The sequence below is a fragment of the Athene noctua genome, chromosome 1 (genome assembly GCF_965140245.1).
Source record: "Athene noctua chromosome 1, bAthNoc1.hap1.1, whole genome shotgun sequence".
In the NCBI taxonomy this organism is placed as follows: domain Eukaryota; kingdom Metazoa; phylum Chordata; class Aves; order Strigiformes; family Strigidae; genus Athene; species Athene noctua.
Genome location: NC_134037.1, coordinates 85,937,010 through 85,964,632, shown reverse-complemented (window position 1 = coordinate 85,964,632; position 27,623 = coordinate 85,937,010). Strand labels below are relative to the sequence as shown.

The 27,623-nt window shown below is 37.7% G+C and overlaps 1 protein-coding gene across 8 annotated transcripts in view; it reads right to left on the bottom strand.

Annotated features, from left to right (window-relative positions):
* MTR (5-methyltetrahydrofolate-homocysteine methyltransferase) overlaps nucleotides 1-27,623 on the bottom strand; it is a 52,625-nt gene that overhangs the window by 1,646 nt on the left and 23,356 nt on the right. For 6 of the 8 annotated variants that reach the window (XM_074896816.1, XM_074896817.1, XM_074896819.1 and 3 more), the window contains 18 exons: nucleotides 26,476-26,616; nucleotides 25,625-25,810; nucleotides 24,854-25,033; nucleotides 23,747-23,863; nucleotides 23,508-23,648; nucleotides 20,264-20,353; nucleotides 19,491-19,643; nucleotides 18,830-18,937; nucleotides 15,047-15,147; nucleotides 12,941-13,008; nucleotides 11,960-12,080; nucleotides 8,936-9,017; nucleotides 8,053-8,151; nucleotides 6,767-6,842; nucleotides 5,429-5,584; nucleotides 4,532-4,728; nucleotides 1,849-2,049; nucleotides 700-892 (listed from right to left, as the gene is read on the bottom strand). In XM_074896816.1, the coding sequence (XP_074752917.1) occupies nucleotides 700-892; nucleotides 1,849-2,049; nucleotides 4,532-4,728; nucleotides 5,429-5,584; nucleotides 6,767-6,842; nucleotides 8,053-8,151; nucleotides 8,936-9,017; nucleotides 11,960-12,080; nucleotides 12,941-13,008; nucleotides 15,047-15,147; nucleotides 18,830-18,937; nucleotides 19,491-19,643; nucleotides 20,264-20,353; nucleotides 23,508-23,648; nucleotides 23,747-23,863; nucleotides 24,854-25,033; nucleotides 25,625-25,810; nucleotides 26,476-26,616 (2,410 nt within the window). Of the gene's footprint in view, nucleotides 1-699; nucleotides 893-1,848; nucleotides 2,050-4,531; nucleotides 4,729-5,428; nucleotides 5,585-6,766; nucleotides 6,843-8,052; nucleotides 8,152-8,935; nucleotides 9,018-11,959; nucleotides 12,081-12,100; nucleotides 12,418-12,940; nucleotides 13,009-15,046; nucleotides 15,148-18,829; nucleotides 18,938-19,490; nucleotides 19,644-20,263; nucleotides 20,354-23,507; nucleotides 23,649-23,746; nucleotides 23,864-24,853; nucleotides 25,034-25,624; nucleotides 25,811-26,475; nucleotides 26,617-27,623 lie in introns of those variants that run through there. The other 2 variants (XR_012632894.1, XM_074896822.1) reach the window with 2 other exon arrangements.

The following is a 27,623-nucleotide window of genomic DNA, read 5'->3' as shown; positions in this document are numbered from 1 at the left end:
CAATTCAGAACATTTATTTGTTTGGCAGCTTCAGCAAACTCAAAAAACAAGAAGCTTCCAGATGAACTAAAACAAAAACCACTTTCCACTTGTTAAAAAAACCCCACACATAGCTTTAAATATATTTCAGATTTTCATTACAGTAGTAGAGTAACTGTATGGTTTGAAGAAAAAAAAAAAACCAAACATTTTGGCAAATGAAATGGGTAACTAGAGTCTGAAAGACAAGAAGGTATTTCTGGAATTGTGGAAGTAGAAGTGAAATGTCTGCCATGTAAAATATCACAGGAAAATGGATGGAATTCATTCCTTTTTTAAGAGTTACCACCTCAAAGTTTCTGTGGATCAGGAAATACACTGCTGAGTTGGCTTTTTTCCTGTTTATACCTGGAATGGCTTCTTGCAACCATAAGGATGCTAGAATTTTTCCTCTGTGCAGCAGAGCCATGTTCGCATGCAAACTGCTAATTAGGGACATAACTCCTTCACCAAAAGCACTGGCAGTATTCTGCAAATTCTTCCTTGAATGAAGCAAAATAAGAATGGCAATGGCAAGAGGAATACAGCAATTCCCAGAACCACTTCAATTCGGTTTTTTTATGCAGTTCTGCACCACCCAAATTTGCTGTTTTGTTGGCATTTCAATCTTTCACTTACATAAAACCAGTTCAAGAATCTCAGTAAAGCAGACAGAGGTACCTGTTGTTTCCTCAATGTTTGCAAGTTTCCACATGGTGAGTTTTTCTGTATGGTCAGGCTGGCTTGGATATCCAGGGGCAGGGCGAATTCCCTCATACTTCATTCTGCGCAGGTCAGAGAGATCTAGCTGCTCAGTACTACAGTAAGCCCAGAACTCTGTTCGAACCCTTTCATGGAGCTCCTCAGCAAATGCCTTGGAATGGAATGCAAAGTTTTTTTTGGTTTGTGTTGGTTTTGGTTTCTTTTCATTTGTGCAGACTGATGCAATAGCTAAGACAAACAGAGACTTTCTCCTCATTCCCCATTTTAATTTTTAAAGGAGCTGTTATCATCGGTGAGAAATTTTATAGCATTAAAATTCACATACAATACTTACTTTGCTAATTCAAGTATTTTAGCTTTTTCTCTTATTGGTAGGCAGTGGGTTTTTGGTTGTCCTTTAAAAGAACAACATAGCTGAAGAGGTAAGGATGTGGACAAGTAACTGTAAAGTACTTTATTAGACGGCATCTAATAATAATTTCTGAAACTCTCTTATAGCTTGAAATACACAACTAGAGCTAACTCCATTCTGCATTGCACTGAAGTTACTGTAAGTTTTATCATGATTACTTAGGTGTAAGCATGGGGGCAGGCAGATGGGGACAGAGGGGCATGAGAGAAGGGATGACATTTTCTAAACCACCTCAGTTAGAGCTTTAAGAGCTTCTTTGTCTAAGCCTAAGGCATGTCAAGTCAAAAGGCTTGTACCCTGGATACATCTGCATGGTCACCGTTAAAAGCAGAAGGCACTCTGCAATTCAAGAATGTAATTAGTGGGTCACACCTGGGACAAACACATTCTCATGTAGATTAAAAAGAACTGTCTTTAAATCTTGTTTAGTAGTCTCATTTTAAAATCTACTAAATCCTATCAATCATCAAAACCCTCATAAAGTGCTCAAAGATGCTTTTGCAGCTGAAAGGCTCAGAAGAGGACTCTCCTCTCAAGACAATTTCAGTAGAACCAGTCCACTTTCAGATTTAATGCAGAGCGTACATTACAGACAACAGTCTAAGTTTTTGCTAAAACTTGAAACAGCAATCTGCCAAGCAGATCTAGCACACAGTCAGAAAATTTGCAAGGAAACACATGATAAAACCTCATACCTCTGCCAAACGATCACCAAGAGCCTTTACCATTATGATGTTGTATTCATCATCCTGTTTCCTAAACTCACTGCATAACTCGTCTACGCCAAAGCAGGCCACAGCAAACAGGCCTAGGTAGTCGCAAATGCCAGAATCCAGGGGTGCTATGAAGTCAGAGAGGCAGTAATATGGATCTGTGCAGCCAGAGTCCTTTTCAGCCTAAAGTAACAAAACCAACACAACAAATCAGAACATTAAAAAAATATCAATTACTACACTGAAGACCAGTATTTTTAAAATTAAAGGGCTCAAGGCATTTCTGACAAACACCTAACTAGTCTTTGATCCATGATGGCTTTCTTGTACTCAAATTAGAAGAAAAATACCTCTCTCGCTCTGTTTGAATCACTGAAGAACAAAATGTCAAGAGAGATGCTGTGCTGAACACACACAGAGATGTTTTGCTTCTATTTACAGATAGTAAGATTTAACAGCTTGTTCTGCAAACAAAATTATTACAAAATAAGGAACATTCTTGTGCCAGCCACTGGGTAAGAGGAGAAATTTTTGATCCCTAGCACTCACAGATTCCACACTTGTTAGCAAAACTGATGGCTGATAGTTCACATCCCAGTTATGCAAACTGCAGAATTCTTCAGCAACTCCCATTTTAGAATGGCTGTGAGTTTATAAACACTCCTAATTTCTTATGCTACAAACCATGTGCTCAGTTACCCAGACAAAACAGCACCCCAGGACATAGGTTTACACCAGCCACATGCAAATACAAACAAAATGCATCTATCGGTACTGAAAAGTTGAATCCTGAGCGAAGTTCAAGAGATATCCTGCTCGCTGGATCCTTTCCCCAAAATGGAAAAAAAGAGAATCAAGAGGTGACTGAATGCTGGCCATAGCACCAAACAAGAAGTTTTACAGTTGAGGATCATCATATCAGTGTATTCATTGTGAGAACATGACTGCTATTTAGAAAGCAGCACAGCTCTTATAAATCTACCCAATTTAGAGATTGATAGGAATTATTTCATGGCTATCACTTAGCTGAAGATTCCTCTCCAAGTTTTCTTATTCCATGACAGTACTTTCCACCCACTCCATCCACTGCAGTTTAAAAAACAAGTAAAACACCATCACCACCACATAACAAAGAAAAATAGTCAGCTGTTCCCCTAGTTTCTATAACCTACTAGGTTACAGAAAGTAGCATAAAATTGAAGAAATATCAGTTTTCCATACAGGTGAAATCTATGTTAACTCTAAGGTTCTTCTGTAATGACTACAGTTAAGGAAAATACTAAATGAATCTCCAACTTTTAGATATGTGTCACATCTTGAGATGTCAACGTCATTGAGAGACCTCTGTGTACTGAAGGAACGTTTTATATAATAAACAGGAGACAATTATTCTCTTCTACTTTGCTCTGGTGACACCTCTGCTGAATTACTACATACAACAGATTTTGAAAGAGATGCATGCAGCAAAAATACAGAGAGTCCAGAAGAACAGTTCCCTCAAAAGCACAGAGTTTCATGGCCTTAACCTTTGAGGAAAGCTTGAATAAATTTGGAATATACAAGATTAACAGACTAAGAAAAATAACAGTATTCCAATAATAAAAACCATTACAAGAACATCAAATCAGATATTCTCCTTGCAAGAACCCTGGGAAAAGGCCAGGAAAATAAACTTGATTTACACGGGATATCAAATTGTTTAACTAGGTCGTAAGGCCCTGGAACAGCCCTGACTGAATGCTTGTGAGAACCGTTTACATAAACATCTGCCATAGCTTGTCAAGATACACTAGATCCTTCTCCATGCAACAGATGATCTGTTCCAGGGAACTGGAACAGATAAACTTAAGTCATGTATTTCTTAGTACAGTTCTGAAATACCAGCGCAGGACTGTGCTCATAGAAGACCTAACAAGTACCTAAATTTCTGGAGTGCGATTTGTTTCTATGATGTTTGATGACTCTGAATTTGTGAACTATGCAGAAGCCACATCAAAAAGCAGGGAGAAGGAGAGGCAGAATATCTTGAATATGTTTAATTTACCAAAATAAATGTAAGTCTAGGTAAGTACGATTCAAGCATGAATAGTTAAAATAATGATTCTCTCAATCAGAATTAGCAGCCAACTAACTAATTCTAACCTGCCCCTTCATATGGGGTATTCTACATAAAAATTAAGATGATCAAAACCACTTATCTCCATTGAGCTTTATTTTCCAGGTATTTTAATTTTGTGTTTTTAACCTTTAACACATCCAAGCAGAATCTCTCATTTAAGGTAGAATCCAAGGATATTAGAGAATTAAGGTTCATTAGGTTCTAATTTAGCACACAGGATCCATGTGATGAATTTATACAGCACAGTGCTTAGGACATCTTAAATATTAAAATGAAGACAGAAAATGCACATCATATCTGAAGATGTCAAATCTATACAGCATTTTGTAGAACTACTACAATGCAAAACACTACAAACACTACATTACAAACACCTGGGTGTTCACAAACAAGATCTTGTTACTGAAAGAAATGGCAAGAGAATGGCTGCAGACTGATGACAACAACCATTTTTGGCACAGATTTTAATAGGGTACTTGTGTTACATTTTTGTAATTCAAGAAAAAAAAAAAAATCACTGCGTTTAACAAATGTTCTGTCATGTACCTGTTGCCTCAAGCCATAAAATGTTGCTATTGGTTCTGATGATCCCACTGCCTCTTCTACAGCATATAAATGGATATCATCTTGAACACTTTGAGCTGGCCAGAAGCCAACCACACCTCTGGCTTGTAATTTCTTTTGATTAATCAACGTTTTCAGTAGATTTTGAGCATCATTATAAAGTCTCTTTGCTTCTTCACCTATCAAAAGAAAAAGAGAATCCTTTAGAAAAGGCAGGTTTTCACAACTGGCTAAATGGGTTTAAGAATTGCTGAAGATTGGTTCATTTTCCACATAATTCTCTGATGACTGCAACAATCTGTCAGATACAGCGAACAGAGAGATAGCAGTGTGATTATGTCTATACAGCTGTAAACAACATATATCTTGAAAAATAAATGTTTCAGCCAGCACCATTCTAGTAGAGGCAGAGGATAAAGAATAAAATGAGCCACAGAGAACACGTGTGTGCACCTACATTACCACAGTGCAGCAGACCCAGAACACTGATTTCAGTGTCACCCTTGCATTTTCATCATGTACGTCAAGGCCTACTGATTAGTTTCAAAAGGACACAGAGATCTCTTATTATCTTCAGCCACAACGGGGACGCAGATATATTAAGTGCTCTGCTGCCATTTTCTGTCATTAAAATACCTCCCTGAGTTTTGGCAGGTGAATTCTAAAGAAGATGATTGAGCATTTTTCCCCATTTATTTTTCAGCCCTGCACGCCAACACTTGGTTCGCTAAGTGTTGCTTTAAACAAATTACTTCAGTGACACTAAGTTTCCACATATTTTCGCTATTCCTACATATTTCAAAACATTCCGAATCTTAATGCAGCATGGCAGGCCTATTAGGATTATTTACATAAAGCAAATGCAATTTCAATACTCACCTACAGTTTTATCATTAAAGACCTTAGGGAAACCCCGGTTGGGATACTTTCCCCTCAGTTGCCAGACATCAAAGAAAGGCTTCCAGTCAATGTATTCTACCAGCCTCTTCAGGTCATAATCTTCGAAGACTTTTGTGCCAATGAATTTTGGTTTAACTGTAGGAATCAAAAGTACAATCTGACATAATGAAAATAACTTAATACCGCTCTTACATGTGCAGCGTAACTGATGCTCATCAGCCTCCACCACTGCAAATCACCTCTTCCAAAGTAATTGCCTTAGAATTCTCACTGTCATATCGTTCCCAAGTCATACCATACTCCACAGTTACAATGTGATTAAAAAAAGTATATGAAGTTGAAATAGAAAGTTTAAGGCCTTTTGTTCTTTCATATAAACCAACACTTATTAGCTGCTGGACTTCTGAAGATATTTCATTGGCCAAAACAGAAGATCAAAAATAAAACCTACACTTATCAAAATCTAACATATTTTATGGGCATATACCTTTCATATTTACAAATCCCTCTTTCTGTTCACAGACACATTGTATGCTATGGTACTGGAAAATAGTTCTCTAAATTAATGTAATTTACAGTAACTTTTGCAACTACTACACACTTTTTCAGATATATGTGCACAAATGAAAAAGCAAGATGGATCGATGTTATGATGTAGCCACAAGCTTTACATTTGTTTTTGTTTGTACTGTTCAAGACTTTATAACACAACCTTTATTATCATGAGCTATTGAAAATTAACATCTTGTTGAGTCTTGTAAATGAAGTGACAGAAAGCAGTGAAGTGTTAACATCACTGCAGGATGCAGCTTCTTGTGGAATGCTGTTTATATTTCTAGTCCCTAATTAAAAAAAATATCAAAACAAAATGGTACAAAAACTGATGGGGGAATGGTAGGAAAAAGTCTAAGGAGGAATTTGACAGAAATGCCACATCACGACATGTGTTCTTTAAATATGCTATAGTAAGCTTTGCAATATAATGAACCAGTCTGATTATTTTGCAAAGCAGGCATTAGACTTATCTGTGATTATATGGTGTTATGGATAACTCATTGATTTTGGATTTTTTCCAATTTTTTAATTAACTATTAATTTAGTTTTTAAATATACTGTGAAAAGTATAAAGCAGATAAACAACACTCCAATTTACATAAAAAAAAAAAATCCCCTCTGCTCAGACAAACACTAGTTTACTCAAGTTGTTACAATAATATATCCTGAAGTCTAATGGAGCATAATCTAACTTAAAATATATATATAAATACATAAAGGAAAGGCATAGCAACAACAACAGCCAACGACGTTTAAACCGACCTGCTTTATGGCCTGATAACCAGTCATTATGGAAACCTTTTCTTCTAGCTTGCTGTAGAGACAAGTATCTTCTTTCCTGTATGGACATAAAGGTTAATTTCACAAAGCCAGTCATCTTTCAGACAGATGAACTATAACTTGACTTGGTGCTAGAGTTTTTCTCAAAACAGTCTTTGGGACAAATCTGACAACAGACAATTTCAGTTCCAACAACTCCCAGTTCACAAGTGCAAAGTAAGATTATATCACCACCATACCATTATTTTTTCCTATATACTTCTGATGAAACTGGCCCAGAGGAACTAGAAGTCTTGTGGACTACACCAGAAGTTCCTTTATTACTTCAAAATACATGAAAATACAGATACAGCAAGATGTTCTCCTAGTGCCTCCACAAAGTCTAGGATTGCAGACACCACCACCAGTGACTGCAGCATGCCTCTGGGCAAGTTCTTCGGAAAGGCATGGGAAATTTATAGCAACTTCAGTAAGGCCCATGAATTCACTACCGACCTCTGCTCAAAGGAGAGTGCTGCACTCACTGATCTCACTTTAGTGGACTGGTTCCCTGTGCAAAGACAGTCTTAAACTTGGTCAAGCCAAATGTTCTCAGCAGGAGGCCTCAGGCTTTATCTTTCTTTATCAAGAGACCAGTTAAGAGCCAGATGACTTTCAGCTTGCTTCTGTGTTTATTTACAAGGACAGCCTCAGAGTTAGGATGCTAACAAATAATGTATATTGTTAATTTGCACAGTCCATCTCCATATTTCATTGCTTCTTCCTCTTCACTTTCCTAAATTGGCAGCCTCAGCTTTCTACTTTGAGACTGCTCAGATCCCTAACCTAGACAATATGAACATCAGGAAAGCCTGGTGTTATATAAAATACTCAGTGTGGCTTAGTACCAGCAAAAGCAACGAGCACCATTTTAATTACTCCACGGTAGCTCTCTGTTTCCAGCTACTGCTCCAGGAGAGCACTGGTCTCCTGTAGGTTGGTCGACATGATTGCCAGCTCCACAGAGATGTCCTAGATACCACTGATGGCCCACTGAGGGCAACCAAGAATATGCCAAGCATGTGCTAGACTCATGCAGAATTTTCCCTTATAGTTTAAAAAACCTGATTTCATAAGCACTTCTGGAAGTTTTCCATCAATTTCACTACATATTTTAAATCAGAACAAGTATACCTGAAGAGCATAAGGAGCTGAAACAGAGAGTTAGTAATGAGGCAAGTACCAACCACTTCAAACGAGAAAAGAAACTAAATCAATTACATTTGTACCTTGAGAGACTCATAGTGTTCTTGTCTAATTTCTTCATATTCCTCCAATATTTCTTCAAAGAAAACATCCTTTACACTTTCATCTAAGAGCTGGGAGCACTGAAAAAAAAGGAAAGAGAAAGCACTAAGTACATACTGTAACATACTATAGTAAGGACAGAATATGAACTTCAGACTAAGCCATCTGTCTTTCAGGCTCGCTTCCAATATCACTTGACAACACTAAACTAAGTCTTACCACTAATCTGCAAACTAGATTAAAAACATGTTTAAGAAAACAATTATTACTGAGAACACAGGCCTAAATACAGGTAATATTACTAGAGCCAAGACTGGCTCTGGAAAGACACGAGAGGAGAATACTCCAAGACTTTAGAGACTGAATAGTCATAGAAACAACACACAGCTTGGACTACTTCTTTCCAGCAGGTATTTGCCAGCTAAAACTATCCATTTGTCTGATAGAGAAAGCATCCATCCCAGAAAATCTAGTCACATGTTTCATAGTACTAATGTTGCTGTATCACAAACTTCAGAAATACATACAAAATAGAGAGAATAGCATTTCACATCTAACTGCATCTTACTTCACTATAAAACATCTCAAAACTACAGTCAAGGACTCAGAGTGAGTCAAGTCACTCTCACAACAGAAACAGGCATTTAAATAGAGGTATCTAGTGACAATAACTGACACAAGTCAGATGAGATAACCATGTGGCAGCAAAAAATAACTGAAGCAACAGTAGCTTAGAAACTGGTCTCTGTCATGCCTCTTCAATTCTTTCCCGTAATGTTAAGCTTTAGAGGAAAGGCGAGAGGTACAACAGAAAAACAGGGCATGTATTTTTTCACGGATGAGAAGCTATAATTTAGAACTTACAACCACAACACTCTTGGATGCATCCAGGACATGAATTACAGGTGCGCTATATCGTGGGGCAATTTTAACAGCTGTGTGTGTTCTTCAATGGAAAAGAAAAAGAGAAAGCATTTCACAACTGAAACAAAAAAAAAAAACCCAACCCCACAAAAAAAAAAAATAAAAAAAATCAGACAAAACCCACAGCAAAATAAATCCTGACAACGCACAGACCAGAACTTCAAAAGAAGAAAGCAGTTCATCCATCTGCTACGCACGGATGATTAAACACAGATTTTAATAATAGGTACATAAACACTTTTCTTCAAAGAGTATCAGAATGCTTTATAAATAATGTGTCAACTCACATTCCCTCACTGTTTCACCAGCTGACTAAAAACCAGTAACTCACAGTTTGAGTCTCAGAAATTTCAGTGAGAATGTTCCAAACAAAGCCTACCCAGAACTAACAAGGCTTTTTAAATCTTTTTTGCTCACCTTACATTTTTCCCTCCCACATGCTAGTTTCTGGGTCTATGGATTAGCATTAACATATTTCAGTGATGATTATTCCATTTTTATGATGCTCTACTTCAAAACCAGAGGCACGTGCCTTCTTACCTGAAGAAGGAATTCTGCCAGTGGCCAATAAGTATTAAAAACTTGCACCTGCTTGGTCAGTCAGGTCATTCACATGAATTCCCAATTCATCCAATTATTTAGTATTTATTCATATTTTAATCCTCACTGAAACACTTCAGCATGTAATGGTAATGAAAAAATCACTTCCATATCATAGTACTTTGCTGACCAAATTAAAGTTTGGAGTCCTAAACTGAGGCCTAAGTGATCATGTAAAATGCAGCTGACTACCCCTGTTGCTCAGTCTTGCCAAACTGCAAGCAAGTGCAGGCACAAAGACCTTGCAGGCCAAAGCTCAATTTGCTTTATTGAATGCTAATCAAATACCATTTTTAAAAGTAATTTAAATCAGAGCCCAGGAAGTGATCTTCCAAGCAAAGATAAGATCTTCTTTTTTTTCAGGTTCTGTCAAATATTTAAAGCACTTGGACATCGAGGTTACTGATGACTGTGCAACACAGCTGTGTAACCAACTGTCCAGGATCTTCTTAATCTGCTTCCAGGCAATGCACTTCTGATCTTGGCAGTTCCCTTTTTCTAAAAAAGATATTTTATCTTCTATTTTGATAGGAACAGATAAAGGAAACAAACAGGGCATGGTCCTACAATGGCACTGTATCAATTAGTACATACTAATTTTCATATTTTTTAAAAATAAATATTACCACAACAAAACTGTCACCATTATTTCTCAGTGTCTGAATTTCCCAAAGCAGTATAGTAAGAATGCAAACATCAGCATCACTCTAAGTTATGAAGAAACATTACACAGATTCTGCAGACAAAATGTAGCCTCTCTCTTTTTCAAAATAACGTGACTTTTCACCCTTCCAAATACTTGTGGTCTCCTTATTCCAAATAACAATGTCTATTTATTACAGAAAAAAAGTGCAGATTGCTCTTCATTAGCAACTTCTGACATGTACACAACCCTTGAGAATGCACACATGAGATTAAACTTAAAACTGTGGAAGTAAAATTAAATATGTATTACCAATCCAGTCTTACATAAAGAATACCTTTACTTGACACACATTTTGTAGAAATTGTATTTGCCTGGGCATATTCAAAGTATATATTTACATATATTTCACATGAATAAAATTATTATTTATACATCAGTTATACATATATTCTTCAACAATTTCCATATGCAAAGATAAAACTAGTGCTACCTTGCTATTGGCTACGCTCATCTCTGTGAATAAATCCGACAAAATTGTTCGGTGCTGGCTATTTGACATCCATTACTGGGCCACAATGCCCTGTGTACGAACACTAAAAAGATCTGAAAAGAATGGGCTCTCCTAAGACCTCCACTTGAAATAAAGGCTTTCTTTTTTTCTTTTTTTTATTTAGTAGGAAAAAAACACTTCACATCTGTTCTCAGTATCAAAGACATGGGAAAAAAGACTCACACGGAGAAGAAAAAGGATACAGTTAACCGTGCATTATAGCTACAGGACCAATAAGGACCGGTAGCGATCCTACTCTTCATTGCCTGTCAAATTATGGGACGATTCACTAAGGCCAAAAATATGAAATACAATGGTTCTGCTACTGTATGTGCTGCTCTGATAAAGAAAGCAACACTGCTAACAGGTTCTTAGTTATACAAGAAATGACCTCTGCAGTCATCTGAGCTGTCACCTACTCAAGCATATTGTACATCAGTCAGCAAAGCGTGACCCAAGGCCATTACACATGCCCAAAACACATTTGCAGTAACATTAATACTAGGTGTCAGTGAGCTGCCAACACTAGTCTTCAGGACATCATAGCAGCTGTATTATTTCTTTTGAACAGATCTGAGAGAAAAAGATCTCAACAGAGAAGCTCAGCCTATCAAAAACAACATGGTAACTGCTTAAAGGCAAGCAGCTAGATTTTATTCCCTATAAGCCTGCTTGAGCAGGACTGCGGGCTCAACCCAGTCAGCACAGTGGTGAACAATGATCCAGGAAAACACATAAACTTTCTTAGGATAATAGCTCCCTGATGTCAACACAACCATTTCTTGTCTCAAAATCCTACATTTTCAGAATGCTTTGATGAATCAAAAGAGATCATTCAATCCCTTAGAAAAGAACTATATTCATATGCATATCAACTTTTAGAAGAAAATAATAGTACTTCCCCATGCAATATACACTTGCCAAATAACATAAACATTTCAATTTTTGTGAGGGTTAAGATGTCCATTTGTGTCCCAATCACATTTTACCTCTATCTTCTAGGACTTCTGATACAAGAAATAACATTCAGTCTTAAGTAAATACATACCAGTGTGTGTGTGTTGGAGGGAAATGAGAGAGGGAGAGAAAAATGGCTATAAATTTTATTTTACCTTGGTTAACACTATTTTTGTACAGATTCCCCATCTTCCCACCCAAGATATCTTACTTAGAAGTAGTTGCTCCTCCAATCAGCAGAGGAATCTTTATTGCCAGTCTCTCCATTTCCTTGGCGACAAAAATCATTTCATCCAAAGAAGGGGTGATGAGACCAGACAGGCCAATTATATCTATTGCAAATTTGCAAACACACATACACAAAAGGTTTAGCGAATTCACTCTAGAAAGACACAGAAATTAATAAAGAAATACTTATTTCATACATGAGATAGCTTCATGTGTCAGATAGAAAACAGGGAGATAAAAAGCAGGGTAGTCGCTAGTCTGGAAGCGAGGTTTGACCTAATTAGAAAGTGAAAGCTTTCCATGAACGAAAGCAATTCCAAATCCCCAGTTTAAGGTATTCCTCAAACAGTCTTCACAGCTGCTGAACACCTACTGCTCTAGTTTCAGCAATAAATACACAGTACTTCTGATTAGCAAGCTTCAAACCTCAGAAGTTTGGCACTGAAGAGAGAAATAAGACAAAGTAATTGTAAGCTCTGCCCTTAGAAACAGCAAACACTTTCAAACTTCAACACCTATGTTCCACACAATTAGGTTTTTCCAAGATGCAACAGACTGTTTCAAAACAACTGTAACTTGTTTCAGAAAGTGCATTACTTATTAGAACAATTCATTCTTGATTTCACACTCAATGATCTGACAGGCTGAATGCCAAAGTTCTTTTACTGATTTAAGACCCAAAGTTATTTAACCTTTCCAAGTCTTCATTTATTCATCTGTAAAACAAGTATTAAAATACTTCTCTTGGAGTTGTCCTTTTGATACACATTTTCAGGTCCTCAGGCTAAGTTTCATGGAAGCACTAAGTACTAAATAATTACTATCGTTAATGAAAGCGTTCTGATTTAGCTGAAGATAGTCTGGCCAAATCATAGACAGCATAGGAATGCAACGAGTAGTAACAGAAAATGCGAGTGGGGTTTAAAAATCAAAGAATTCAGAAGTACTGATGAAATCTCTATACCTGCTTTGTTCTCAACAGCAGCTCTCAGTATCTTATCACATGGAGTCATGACTCCTAAATCAATAACTCTGTGAAAAGAAGTTAAATGATACAAGATTCTTTAAAAAACAGGTCAAATTTCTGCTAAAGCAAATACATTGCTCTTATTGTAAATGACTGACCTAAAATGGAAGTTAAAATCGAGATTTCTGTTTGTTTCTCTTAAGACCTCTTTGGGAATTTTCTTAGAGGAAATTCCTCTGGGTCTGCCAAAATTTTCAATACATCAGAGATCCAGGTGATACAGTAGGTAAGAAAACTCAAGTGTAAGAGGCTTTTTTTTAAAAAAAAAAAAAAACCACCAACAAACTTTTTCGTGGTTGTACTGAGTCTGACTGAGGTGGAATTAATTTTCTTCATAGCAGCTGGTATGGTGCTGTGTTTCAGATCTGTGACCAAAACAATGCTGGTAACACATTAATGTTTTAACTGCTGAATAACTGTTTGTCCAGCATCAAGGCCTTCTCTGTTTCTCACACTAACCTCCCCAGGTACAGACTGGAGGGTATACAAGAGGTTTGGACTAGATACAAATCAGGCAGATGACCCAAACCAACCAAAGAAATATTCCATGGCATATGATGTCACGCCCAGCAACAAAAAGGGAAAGGAAAGGGTTTAGCAGGCATTAGCCATCTTTTGCGCAGGAACTGGCTAGGCATCAGTCTACCCATGGGACGTGGCGAGTGATTTTCTTTGCATCGCTCGTTTTTTTTCTTTCTCTCTTCTTCCATTCTCCTTCGCTTAATAAACATTTTTTATCCCGAACCATATTTTTTCTTGATTTTGTTCTTCCTTTCCTCTCTCTCCATTCCACTGAGGTTGGCTGAGTGGAAGTGAACAAATGGCTGTGTGGTGCTTAACTGCTTACCAAGGTTAACCAACAGCAGTAGCATTTCTGAAGTTATTTGGACAATACAAAAAGGTTTTGTGGACATCCTATCCTATATCAGGAACATAAGATGATTCATATCAAGGGGTTTTTGTCTTATTAAAGCATACATTTTATGAAGTGAAATGCTGCACTTCCCTTGCTAGCATTTTACTTCTATTGACCCTAGCCACTGCCAAGGTTTTTATTTTTTTCACGTAAGCCACACCAGCCTGCTAGTTTCATTCAGCCTCACTCACACTTATGGTGACAGAAAACACTATGGCTTCAGTTCAGTAAGTCTAAATAAAGCTCAAGAAAGCCTGAAATCAATCAACAGAATTTCAAGCGATAATGAAACAGAATATGCTGCATATACACAGCACTGCTACCGGCTTCAACCATTTGTGTTTTAAAATAAAGAGATCATTTCATCTCTTTTTAGAGAACATTACAGTCCCATGTCACAAACAAAACTAAAGGAATGAGCAGTAAGACAATAATTCCAAAGCAGATTCAGTTTTGCCCAACATTTGACAGACACTTGACAAAGGGCTCTGATGGAAACATGATCATTCATTCCAACACTGCTGCCAGCCCTGCTGCATGTACACAGGCCCTGAAAGAGCTGATTTCTCTTGAAGTTCTATCTTTTGAAGCTCAGAAACAGGATGAGAATCTCATCTCTTCTTTAACAAAACATTTCCCAGACAAGTTTTTAAAACCTCAGTTAACATGAAAAACACACTAAAAGGGTCATTCAAATCTTACAAGACTTCCTTTTTCTCAACACAACACACTACCCACACATATTCTTGACTACTGCAACGGCCATATCTCATTTCTTCAGACATTATCATTGTATATTTAAGACATAATACTTATTTAACTAACATAAAACAAATACAAAAACTGATGCTCTCATCTACGTTTCAGTTGATGTTAAACTGCATTCACCTCAGACGCCAATTTATTAGGGAAAAAAGTATTAAAGGAAGAGGCTATACTCCCTCTTGCCTCCCCATTAGTAATAGTTGATATGATGTGTGTTCCCAACCACAATCTAGGGAACAGAGGTCAGTTCCCACGCAATGCCCACCTCTGCCATCACCACAGCTGCAGCTAGACCTTATAAGACATTAATGGGCTAGCCCTATACAGTTGTGTTCCCAGCTACTTAATGTTAGTCTCTTTACCTGAAGTTGTTGCAGCCCAGAACAACTCCCACAATGTTCTTGCCGATATCATGTACATCTCCTTTCACAGTTGCTAGTACTATCGTACCATTATAAGGATCCTGAAAGTCGAACGAGTAACACAAGAGTTAAACTACTCAGAAGCCTCAGAATGTTTGAACAGATCCTTCAACAGTACAATCTTAATCCATGACTGAGACTCCTATTGTAGTACAAGTACTTGCAAAACGTAGTAGAAATAATACAGTCAGTATTAAAACTATTTTAACAGATCCAGGTAATAAAAACTTTCACAAGAATTATTCTTGCAAATTGCATGCATGTTATTGAAAAAAAAAAAAAATCTGTGTTTAAAAAGCCAAAATAGCATATAAAAAATTTCAGATCTGGATCCCATTTCATGCAGTGCAGTAACTGAAGTCCTAAAGTATCTCTGCTGCAGATATAAACTTCATCAATAAAGAGCTTAAATAGAATAAATATTTGGAACAAAAGGGTATGACCACTCAAACACATGCCTGTTTGTGCATCAAGAACAATCTTTCAATGCAATACTGAGAAGAATAAGAGGAATTAGCAAAAGCAGAAGGGACTAATTTTTTATGCAACACAAATAGCAAGGGAGACATTTCAGTGCAGCAATCAGGCTATGTCAGACTACTCAAGATGAACAAACCGGCTGGAAAAAGGATCTCCTTGAAGAAGGGAAGCTGTACTGTCACAAACTGGTTCTAGACTAGACTGCATTCAGCCCTGACAAAGGGGGCCTACCAGCAGGGCAACAGTGGAACTGCCTGTAGCAATTCTCTGCCATGACACAGGCCTTTGCGCAACATTTTTATTTTCGGAATCAGTGTTGTCACTTGGAGCAGCTCCAGGCTATCACAGGCCATGGCTGAGCTGGTGCAGGATCAGATGCCAGTAACAGACTACTTAAATTGCACAGAATTTAAATTAAGTGGAAACCTGAGCATATTCTATGTGAAACCACAAAATATTTTTCCAACCAGTATCTCAACTCCTTTGCAGATTGCAGAACTGGAGGATTAGGTCCTTCTATGAAGCATGTTGTATTTCGGGACAGTATCAAGTAACTCTCTACTTCATCAACCTACATTGCCTTCTGTCATTGCAATTTTCTTGGGGGAAAAAAACTCTTATAGTTTACCAAGAGTGATACTAGCATTTCCCGTTGTCTTAACACATTTGTTGAACAAAATCCCTGGATCCCCACAAATGCTGCTGTTTACTAAAGTCTATTATCTCCCCAGTGCTCCTGTTTTACAGAAGACTGAGGAGCAAAGAAGGCAAAATGGAGATCTGTAAGACAGCCATGTCAGTACATCAATAAAAAAATTTGCAGCTGAAAATATACTGCTGGAACATAAGAGAAAACTGGGGAAAGAGATTAATCAAGGACTGGGGGAAGAACAAGAAGCACTCCCCACATCTATGATACCCAGTAACTACTGATGATTTAACTAGTGATTAACCTCCAAGAAAAAAAATACCAAAAGAAACTGATTTGCACATAAGAAGGAAAATCTGTGCTGAGAAACAAAAAGCATGGGCCAGAGCACACACCATTTTAAATAAACCCTATCTAGGGCACACTGATTTCAATTGTCTCATGCAAGGAGGTCCTCAAGTTCTGGGCACACATCCAAAGGGCTGGGGTTTTTTAATCCTGATAGAGATCCACAGCCACAGCTATTTATCCTCAAACGTAACTATCAACGCTTTGTATTTCCCAGCAGTCTGTGACTAAAACTGTCCTGGAGGTTACAGTAGCCTGGGTAACATCAGACAGATCAGCTACCACAGTCTGCAAATAATTTTCCTTCAAGTCAACATCTAACTTTGGAAATAGATTAAGCTGTTTTTTCCTCTCTCACCTATTCTCTATACAGTGACAACATTTTTTTTGAAGATGAAGGCACCACATCCATTGCCCAGCAGGAGGACAGAAGCCCTACTTTTTCCCCTGTTGCTCACCTCAGCCACACAGAATATCTCACAATCTCTTCAGAGTGCTTGCTGTATTTTTAAGAACCTCCCAAATTCCGTGTCACTTTTTAGCCAGAAAATTAAGTGCCAGAGTTTGCAGTAGATCCTAATCCAGTGCTAGTGGAAGCAATGGGGTAATAATTTTCACTGACTTCAAACAGTAACAGAACAAACCAGAAGGTGCCAAATACTGGCATTGTCATCGCAATTAAAATAAAAAAGAACAGCATGAGCAGGAGAGAGATGACACATAAAAAGGTGACTCATGACAGCCAGATAACAGATCCACTTGAGATACTGGAGAGAAGACACCTTCACATCCAGAAACAACATGGGAAAAACTATGCATTCTCCTTCTTCCATTAAGATTAGTAGCCAGGTTTGCTTATCAAACCTGATTTGATTACTCTTATTTCTAATTTGCTGTATTCATTATATTTATGCTGAACATTCATGCAACAGATCCACAGCAAATGGAAAGATACAGTGTAAGAAGATTTCAAGGGAAGAATCAGGAACCATTCAAAAATCCACAGAAGGGAAACCAAAAGGAAATACACAAGTATCCCAGTTTAGAGAAATCCTGCTATTCTTCCTTTTGTGTGTGTGTGTGTGTGTGTTAAGTACAAGATTCTGATAACAGCTATTGTCTCTGAGAACTCACAAAGACAAGGTAAGGCTCCACAGGACTAAAGATGAATAAAGGTACATCAAACCTCAATTTCATAGTCAAAGACAAGAGAAGAAGAAAAATATTTAACAACCAAAACTGTAAGCACCTATCACATTATAGATCTAGTAGGAAACAGAAGACATGAGTATTTAAAAGGGGATTTTGTCCAATTGATCTGAACTCTTTTTTCTACTGAAGAGAATCTCATTAGTATGGAGAAACAGGGGACATCGTATATCTTCATTTTCCAATGCTCCTATCATATATTCCATTAACCAAATTTAGAAGAAACAACTTCAAGTATATGCACAGGTATTTAATACAACTATTCTCAGGCATCACCAACTGTTGGCTGTGAAACAGGAAATACTGTAAAGGAAAGGCCTACAAGGATCTGAAAATCACTACATATTTTCAATTATATGTATTCTATACTTTACATAAAAAGTAGTCTTTAGACACTAGTGGAAAAGCACACATATAAGTAGACAACTATATTCAGACCCTCTTCATAAATGCTTGTCCCCTGTAACTTGGTCATGGCTACACATGCAACAAGCATACTACTCTATCATAACAAGAGTTCTTGAAGTCACAATTGATGAAGAAAAAGGATGCAAAAATTGTTATGTTTAGCTGGGAGAATGGTCAGGGTTAGGGGGAAGGGAAGAGCTGAATAAAGAGAAGCATGGTAACAGGCTCTGAACATGCAAAAGGGAGTTCCAGAGTTCACTGAGGGCAGAAGTAGTAGAAGCAAACAACAAGAATTGCCATAAAAGTTAGAAGTACCATAAATAACACTAGAATTAAATGCCTACAAAAATATGAGAAATAAGTAACACTGGTATAACGGGCCTAAAAAGGCTTATGGCACCCTTTGGGAAACATGTGACAACAGCTTAGGCACACAACAAGCAGAGTTCCACAAAATCTACACTTTACAAATTTCAGACCTATTTCAAATTACACCAAGATTGTCAGTTTCCATATAACCGCATCAACTCTCCAGCATGAAAGCTGAATAAATGTCATTAGCAAAAGAATAATTACAGTTTTTGTCATGGCATGCTATCAAAGAGCTACAGCACAAAGGACTGGCTTGCCTCTTCCTCTGTGTTGCCTCGTTTGGCTCTCCTTTCCTCTCTTTCTTTTTCCATATAGGGAATAAGGTGGCCAACTGCTTTCTTCATAACTCGAGCAGACTTTATCACCTGCATAGATAAAATAAACAATAAAGACTGGTGTTAAGAATAGCCTCTTAGCTTTCTTTTATACCCATTCAAACAACAAACAAAACTTCATCCGCAAACCAAGATTCCAGCTTCTCAAGCATTCTGTGGTAGCAGGCTGCTGGCCCTACCGGACTGTCTACACATAACACTCGCTTTCACAGTGAAACCTCTTGGACCACTCACAACAGAACTGGAAGCTACAAACAGGCCCAGAAGTGGAAGGTGATAAACAGTAATTTTTATTTAGATCTTTTTTCTCTCTTGCTTTTTCACAGGCCTAGACTTAAAACTGCATTTCAACTAAAGCAAAAACACTCAGCAAGAAAGAGAGCAAACATATAAAAACTACATACAGAAGTCAAGTTCCAATGGAAACAAAAAAAAAAAAATAGGGCTGCTTCTTAGCAGCACCAAAATTTTCACAATTCATGTGCTATATCTGAAAAAAAAGCCAGCACAGAATGTTTTGGCTACATTTTACAATACTAGTTTTTGCAAAATAGGAAAATATATGAAATAATTTTCTCATTACCTGAGGCAGAAACATCTTTCCAGCACCAAAAAGATCACCAACTATTTTCATGCCATTCATCAGAGGCCCTTCAATTACATTTAGAGGTCTAGGATATTTTTCTTGATTTAATCTTGCTTCTTCTGTATCTGCAGTGACATACTTCTCAATGCCCTGGGGAAAAAAAAAAAAAAAACTGAGAAGCTTTTAACTTGCTAGAAATAAAGCTTCTATTTAGCTGCCTTCTGCCCCCTAAAAAATGACAATGAAAGTACAAACAGATATTTTAGATACTGCTAGGCTTTAAGAATACCTCAGAAGTGTATTTAAAATGGGTTTTCTTAGGAAACAAAACACCATAGTTCTTAAGCATATAAAGCTATTCAAAGCAAGAGTTCCCAGGTTAACAGGTTGGTTTGTGTTTTTTAACCATGTCCCAAGAAAAACTAAACGTTCAAAGACTGCTTCATCAGCACCAGTGCAGTGCAGTACTGTTAAAGGACCTAAAAAAACCCTAGAGAGTAAAAGCAGTATGTTAGTGTTTCTACCAGCACCAGCAGAATAAAATACTACCGGTCAAAGACTTCAACTTGTGAAGTTTAAAAACTAAAGTACCACAATTTTCTCTGTTACTGAAGTTAATTAAACATATTAAATACATTCTTCATTATTAATTAATGACTTTTACAAGAATGGCAGTTGAAGAATTTTTCAAGCCAAAAGTGTCCCTTGAAGTCTGAGCTGAAATAATGTCTGAGAGCTGATGGATAGTACAGTTTCCTTCACAGATTTACCTTTATGAGAGCATATTCCAGCCTTTCCTCCACAGAGCTTTTCCGCCACTCATCAGTCTGTACAACTTTTCTTCCTCCTTGGGCATGATTCTGAAAAGAAAAGACATTCACAGGAGCTTGAAAGAGTAAGTAGTACAACTATGGACTTTACTTTTAGAAAAGTGAGGATAATTTAAAGTACTGACCCATAAAATAATTTTAGATTACTCAAAAGATGTTTTTATATATATGCAAATCATACTGCAAATACCTGTGATGCACTACAGACACTTAAGAGGGTCTACACCCCAAAGAGTATATACCTCAATGAAGATATAAACAAAACAAAGGGGTGGGCAGATGAGGGGAGGGAAGAGAGAATAGCTTAATATAGCTTAATAATTTTCACATTCTTAAAAATGGTGAAATGAATAATCCTAAAGGTTTTACTTCTGGGAGCATAATTTAAATTGATTCCTGGCCCACACACTAAACTTCATTTTAAAATTCTAGTTAATTTGGCACTAACTCAGTTTCTGCTGGAATAGGTTATGTTATTCCATATCACAGATGTGTTTTCAACCAAGCAGCCTGCAGAACTACAGTTTCTCATGCACAGAGACCATCCCAAACCCTCACGTAGTCTCTTTGCCTCACATTTACAATCTCTTTTGCTATGAATGAAAAGGCAAAAAGGGCTTCACAGTGCAAGAAAGGTTGTAAACACCCACCCCAGGAAGGCTCATGGAAAAGCACCCTGTCCGCTACCTCAACCTCCACACTTCAGGCAAGTAATTTCTTTTCCTTCCTTGGTTATTTGACATAATCTAACATCTTTCAGTCTTTAACAACCTCCTATACTTCTGAGAGCTCATCAGGAAGCTTTTAAAGATAGAGCCACAGGAAAAGTGATGGAAACAAGATCTCACTCGTGGGAACAGAAACCAGAACAAGTTTTCATTCATGTTTATACGAATGTTAGCTAACTTCACAGCTTCTCATTGCCAAACCTTATCCTGGTCTGGTTTGTAAAAAGGGAACAAATGCACGAGGAAAATGTTGCCTGGAGAGGCTGCACAGTCTCCATCCTTAGCTATATTAAAAACCCAACTGGACATGTCACTGAGCAACCTGCTCTTGCTGACTGTGCTCTGAGCAGTGGTGTTGTACTAGATGATCTCTAGAGGTCCCTTCCCTCCTCAGCCCTTCTGTGAATCAACAAAAAGGTACCAAGTGCTCTTCAGCCTCTGGTCAGACACTTTAACAAGGGAACCATTCCAACCTAAAAACAACCCATGAAGCTGTAGGGTGGGTATGCAGGGACCACAGCAGCAAGCACTATATGCATATCTTTAAAAACAGGGTGATTACACTGCATACTGGGGGTGAAAAAAACCTGCCTTTGGAAGAACAACTCCCATTGCCATAAATGGGACAAAGTTTTTAGTCTGAGAATGTGTGCAGCTATACACTTGCACGAAAATGGGTTTTAATCTCAAAGTTCAGATGAAGGCTCATCTCCCAAACCTGCAAGGATTAAGTTCCTTGTTTTACCCCACAGGTCTAGCATTCAAGCAACTGGCAAGATACATTACTATTACCTGAAGGAACTAGAAGGAAACTTCACTGGCACTCTATTAGAGGTGTGGTACTTGAAATGGGACTGCACATTCTATGTTCTTTGTGCAGAATAAACTGCAGTAATTGGAAATAAAAAGAACATATGCACTTACTGACTAACGAATACACTTTTGTGTTAAAAAAAAAACATCTTTAGACAAAAGAACTTAGAGCCTTCAATTCCACTATATCAGAGGAAGGTCTAAATAAATATTTTGAAATATGCCTCAAACTCCAAAAACCTTATGTAATAATCCTTCTCACTGGCTGTAAATCACTATCTATTTGGACTCTCACATTTGTCCAGAGCCAAGATGAAACCCAAATCAGGATGCTTACCTCCAGTGAAAACCTGAAGTTGTAATATTTTACGTTAAATTTTAATAGAGCTTTTAAAGACATTTTGAATCAAGAGTGTCTCTCTTTTTGCAACTGAGGGATGTTTTACTCCCACAATGAAACTACTACCACAAATAAGAGCAGAGATTCCAACAAAGGCTTCCCAAACTTCTAAACCTAGAAGGAATTGTCATTCACTTCCATTTCTACTTTTTTATACTCCATTTAAATTCCCATTCTGCCTTCTGCAGAAACACTGCTTAAGTAATCCCTTTCTAACTCCCCTTCTTTATGCAACCTTGAATACCCTAATGGTAAATCTCTGCTTATACAGACAAGATCACTCCCAGGTGAATTGCTTCAATGCTAAGAGCATCATCTAAAACAGCCTAAGCACAAGGGATAGGAAGATTCTTCCTGTACTGGTTTTCAACATGTTGCCATTGTTCCTAAAAAGGACACACTACCACAGGGCAAACTACAAACCAAATGAAGCTGTGCACGGAAATAATACTTCCAGGAGCTACAAAACAGGCATGCAGTTCTTGTGCACTTAAATCAAACAGCCACCTAACCCAGAGAGACTTATGCTATATGTTCTTCTCTTCTGAACAGGATTTCACCAGTCTTATGGCTGATAATCTGGAAGCCTTCTGGCGTGTAATCTTTGCCTTTTATCACCACCATCATTACAGGATCACAAAACCACTAAATAGATGATCCTCACTCTTGACACGGGTTACGTGAACTGCACATCTACGGCACAGCCAGGAACCACAAGCAACTACTTCACCTTTGACATATACTCCAAGCAAACCATTACCACCAGAGAAACAGGTTTACTCTTCGTCTGCCACAGTGCACTTCTCAGTTAAGGTGCAGCACCAAGATTTGCTTTGCTTGAGGGTTGGCCTTTTCTGGTTTTTGTTAGGTTTTTTGTTTGTGAGAATGTTTGGAGAGAGGTGGGGACAAATTTGGTTGTTTTTTTCTGCTGCTTCTTGGTTTTGGGTTGTTGGGTTTGTCAGGTTTTTTTAAAAGAATGCCTACGCAGCTTGGTCTCCTGACCATATGAAGAACTCTGGTGCAGGATCTTTCAAGACACCTATGAAATTGGAGAGGCTCAATCACACAGTTCGCATTTTATTCTATATGAATAATTGAACCCCCAGCAGCAGCATCAGAAACTTCTAACACGCACTGTTAGATTGACACATGCAGTTTATAGGCTGTTCTATGTATCAGCAGGAAGGAGTTAAAGCCCAGGTGCTAAACTAACTACTATTCAAAGCTTAAAACTCTAAATTACCTGAGCATAATGTAAAAGTTTCTCTGTTGCATCAGGATCTTTGTTCCAGATTAGATTCTCACACAGCTGTAGCAATTCCTTGTGGATATCATCATATACTGGCAAATTCCCAGCATTCACAATTCCCATGTCCATGCCATACTGGAAAAAAAAATACAGAATACCCCAACCAGAGCTGTCAGACATAGCACTGCAGATCTGCCAAGTGCAAACATAGGGAAGCCAAGACCACATCATACCTTAATTGCATGGTAAAGGAACACCCCATGCATTGCTTCTCGAATGGCATCCATTCCTCGAAAGGAGAAAGACAGATTGGAAAGACCTCCACTTATCCTGGCTCCTGGCAGTGTTTCCTATAGGAATTGCACACAGATTTTTAGAAAAGTGCTTTCCAAAAGGGAAACCTAAACAAAGCATTCAGTCCATGAAACAGTTTGCCCCTGAACTGTAGTGTACTGGACATGCGTCCTTTCTCTCTTTCCTGTTCCAGATCCTTCTAGTCACTCAAATTCATAAAAAGCATTTCAAGTCTGTTGAAAAACACACAAGGAAAGATCCAGCCTAGTTACATGTAAGTAACTACCACAGTTTATATAGTCTTAGGTGCTATTCTAAACATATCAGTCCTCCCAGAGCAACACTCCAGATGTTCTCCATGCACACCTCCTTATGGCTCTCGTTCCCCACCCCTCTGGAAACAGGAGCAGTCAACCTGCCTGCTTGTATGTCTCAGGAGCAGGCTATAGCTGAGCAGCTAACCTCAAGGGTGCAGCCTCCCTTCCAGAAGCCCTGTGGTGACAAAACAGCCTGTGGGATGTTCAAGCCCCAGACTGCTACTGACAGATCATCTCCAGACCAATCAAGTGGCCTTGTGAAACACAACAGTGCATCTTTCTTGGCTGTATTCATGTGATGCTCTTCACTGCTGCACTTCCTTACACACTTTTTGGCTAAATAAAAAGTCTGGTTACTGCACAAATCCCTTCCACAGTAACAAAAATTTTATTAATTTAAAAAGACAGCTTTCACGTACCTTCAAAGAGGTCCTTTTAGCTAGAACATAAATGTGATTGTTACCTCAATTAATATAGCATACTTACAGTAGAGATAATGGACTGAAATATATTTATAGAACTATTTGAAGTTCTACTGGAAATACAGAAACACTGGGGAGTAGCTGTACTCCAGAGGAATAGTTCCCCTTGCTGATTTAAAATGTCTATCATTTTGCAGCAGTGTTTTGTTGTTGTTTGGGGCTGGGGATGTTTTTCTGTTTTGTGGTGGTTTGGGTTATTAAATAATCTCAGCAAAATAGTTCAGATTAAAATAAGTTTACAACTCACTTTTATGGTTTTAGTAGCATTGATAAAATTCATGGCATACAGGTTATGTTCTTCCATTCCAGTTCCTATGGTCAAAATATTAGGGTCAAATATTATATCATTTGGATTGAAGTGCACTTTTTCCACGAGGAGGTGATAAGCTCTGGAACAAACTGCAATCTTGGTTTCTGTTTCTGTTGCCTAGTGAAGGAAAAGAATTCTGACATAAAACATACAGACAACAAGAAATAAGACTCCCCAGAAATCATTTACAGTTCCAGTTACTCAAGACTGACAATCTGAACACCATGAATATTAAAAAAATGATTATATATAAGCATTTTGCATTAAAAGTATCACCACACCTGTACCTGGAATTTTGACTCAAATCATTAAAACCAATTTTGTTCCCCAACATTTCATTATCCTATGCAAAGTTTAATGTTTTTTGACATAAATAAATTAATACACAAAGATTCCACTCTCACACAAAAGTCAGTTTCTGAACTAAAAAAAAAAATCTTCTATGAAGGAAGGAAGAGTTCAGCCTGACTGAATAGCAAGACACACGCTCTTGTGCTGGCAGAGCTATGCTTAGAGCAGTACTTGGATTCCTCAAACATGCAAGCAGCATAAGAAATGCTTACACATCAGGGTCAGAACTATTGCTAAGACTATAGACACCTCTTTGAACCACCTGTGTCAATGAAACAAAACAACTTTGTCGTGCATAAGAGTAAGAAAGCCTTGCACTTCAGAAGAAAAATAGCTCTCCTTTAAAGAAATACTCACCTGCCCCATTTCATCAAAAGCCATGACAACCACAGCTGCTCCATACAACTTAATTTTCCTTGCTTTCTCCAAAAAATCTTCCTCACCTTCCTTCAGACTGATGCTGTTTACAATGCATTTCCCTTGGCAACATTTCAAACCTGCTTCAATCACTGAAAAATTTGAGGAGTCAATGCATAATGGCACCTGTAAATAACAGAGACATAAGCCAGGGGAATACATACAAGTTATGAATTAGAGTTCCATATGCTGTTTGCCCATTTGGACATAAAAATACACACAATATTAATCAGCATTTATGAATAAAAAATTTTCCAGATGGTATTTGTAGATTCACTTTTCTTTAAATGCAAAATTTGGAGCAAATTTAACTAAAAATTTAAGAGCTTCTACGGCAAGTCCATCACATATTATACAGAGACCTCTACTTCTCCTTGTATTGCCTTGCATTTCTGATTTAGATATTGATTTTTAGAGAATGCACATTGCAGAATTATCATTTAAAACCATCCTACACCCATAGTAATTTTAAGTTTTGTGGAAAGCAATACCATCATGCACTGCATAGATTATGGCTCACAATTGCTGCAAAAGGTACCTGAATTTGGCTTTTCTAACCAATAAAAAGAACTGGCGTATATTTAGCTGAATACCAACAGAGAATGTTACAACTTCTGTTTCCCCCAAAGGTCTTCCCTATTACAGTATCTTTTCCTCTTGGGGGACACCTACGTCTGCTTATTAAGCACCTAAATTGGTTACTAAATATATCAATATCAACATTTTCTGAAAGGCGATTTCCAACTCAATAAAGTGTTCTTTATTGTGCTTTGGAGTGACTCAATTACAACCTTTGCAATATCAGGTTCTGAAGAAATCAAGTTACAAAATCTGGTCATTGCAGCAGGGCCATCAAGCATCCCATCATCCATATTGATGTCAAGAACCTGGGCCCCCATCTCAACTTGCAATTTGGCCACACTCAGGGCTTCCTAAAGAAGAAAGTTAAAAACCAAACCAACAGTCAGTAGAAAAAAAGCCTAGTCTTTCTCAGGATAACTTTTCACTTCCCCAAAATAAGCACACAGCCAAAAACTTTAAAATTTGTAAGACATAAGAAAATAAGGAAATGGTCTGTGATGTACAACAACATAAAAAAGTTGTTAGCATGGCAAAAGCTGGTAGATAATTTGTTCACGAAAACATAACACCGAGACCCAGCATGCTGGTAGTGTCATTGATTTTAGACAGCTGTTCATATGCTTAACTGAATTTAAGATTTGCATGGTAACAAGGACTTCTGACTGCACAAGATTACAAAAACAGTCTCTTCAATGGTATGAAATAAGGGAAGTAAGGGTCTTGCATCACAAGCTCTGCTGTTTTATAACTGTCAGTGCTAGGTTAACGGTTGGACTAGATGATCTTCAAGGTCCTCTCCAACCTAGAGGATTCTGTGATAACAACAAGTAATTTTTGGAGGTTGTTTGACATTTTTTCCAGCTGCAGAATAATTACCAAGTGTTAAGAAGGAAATATTAAAGCTTTCCCTCCAGCCCACATAATTATCTAAATACTCGTGTCTGCTCATTTGCTCTTTTTTGTCACTCTCCAGACTGAGGAGACAAAAAAGAAAGGTTTTTTTAGTTTCTCACAGTCCCTAACAACCTATATTTAAAACTCTCTTTATTTAATAGGTCTAACCTGCTTTATGACTTCTAAGGGCTTAAGAGTCAGACTTCCCAACAAGAACAGCAGAGCACACTCTGGGGCAGAGTCTCAGCTCTCAAGAAGTGTCACTTTACTATTTGTTTGAATGTGACAGTAACAAGTTACCCCAGTAAAGAATGAGCCCCCTTCAGCTTTTTCATTTCTGCCCTGCAGCTGTTTCAAGAAAGCAATTACCTTCCAAGAAGCTTTTTCTGTAGCAACTCTCATGTAGCCAGTGATCCAAAGTACATAAAAATTACACGCAACCATAATGCTGACCAGGATTGGA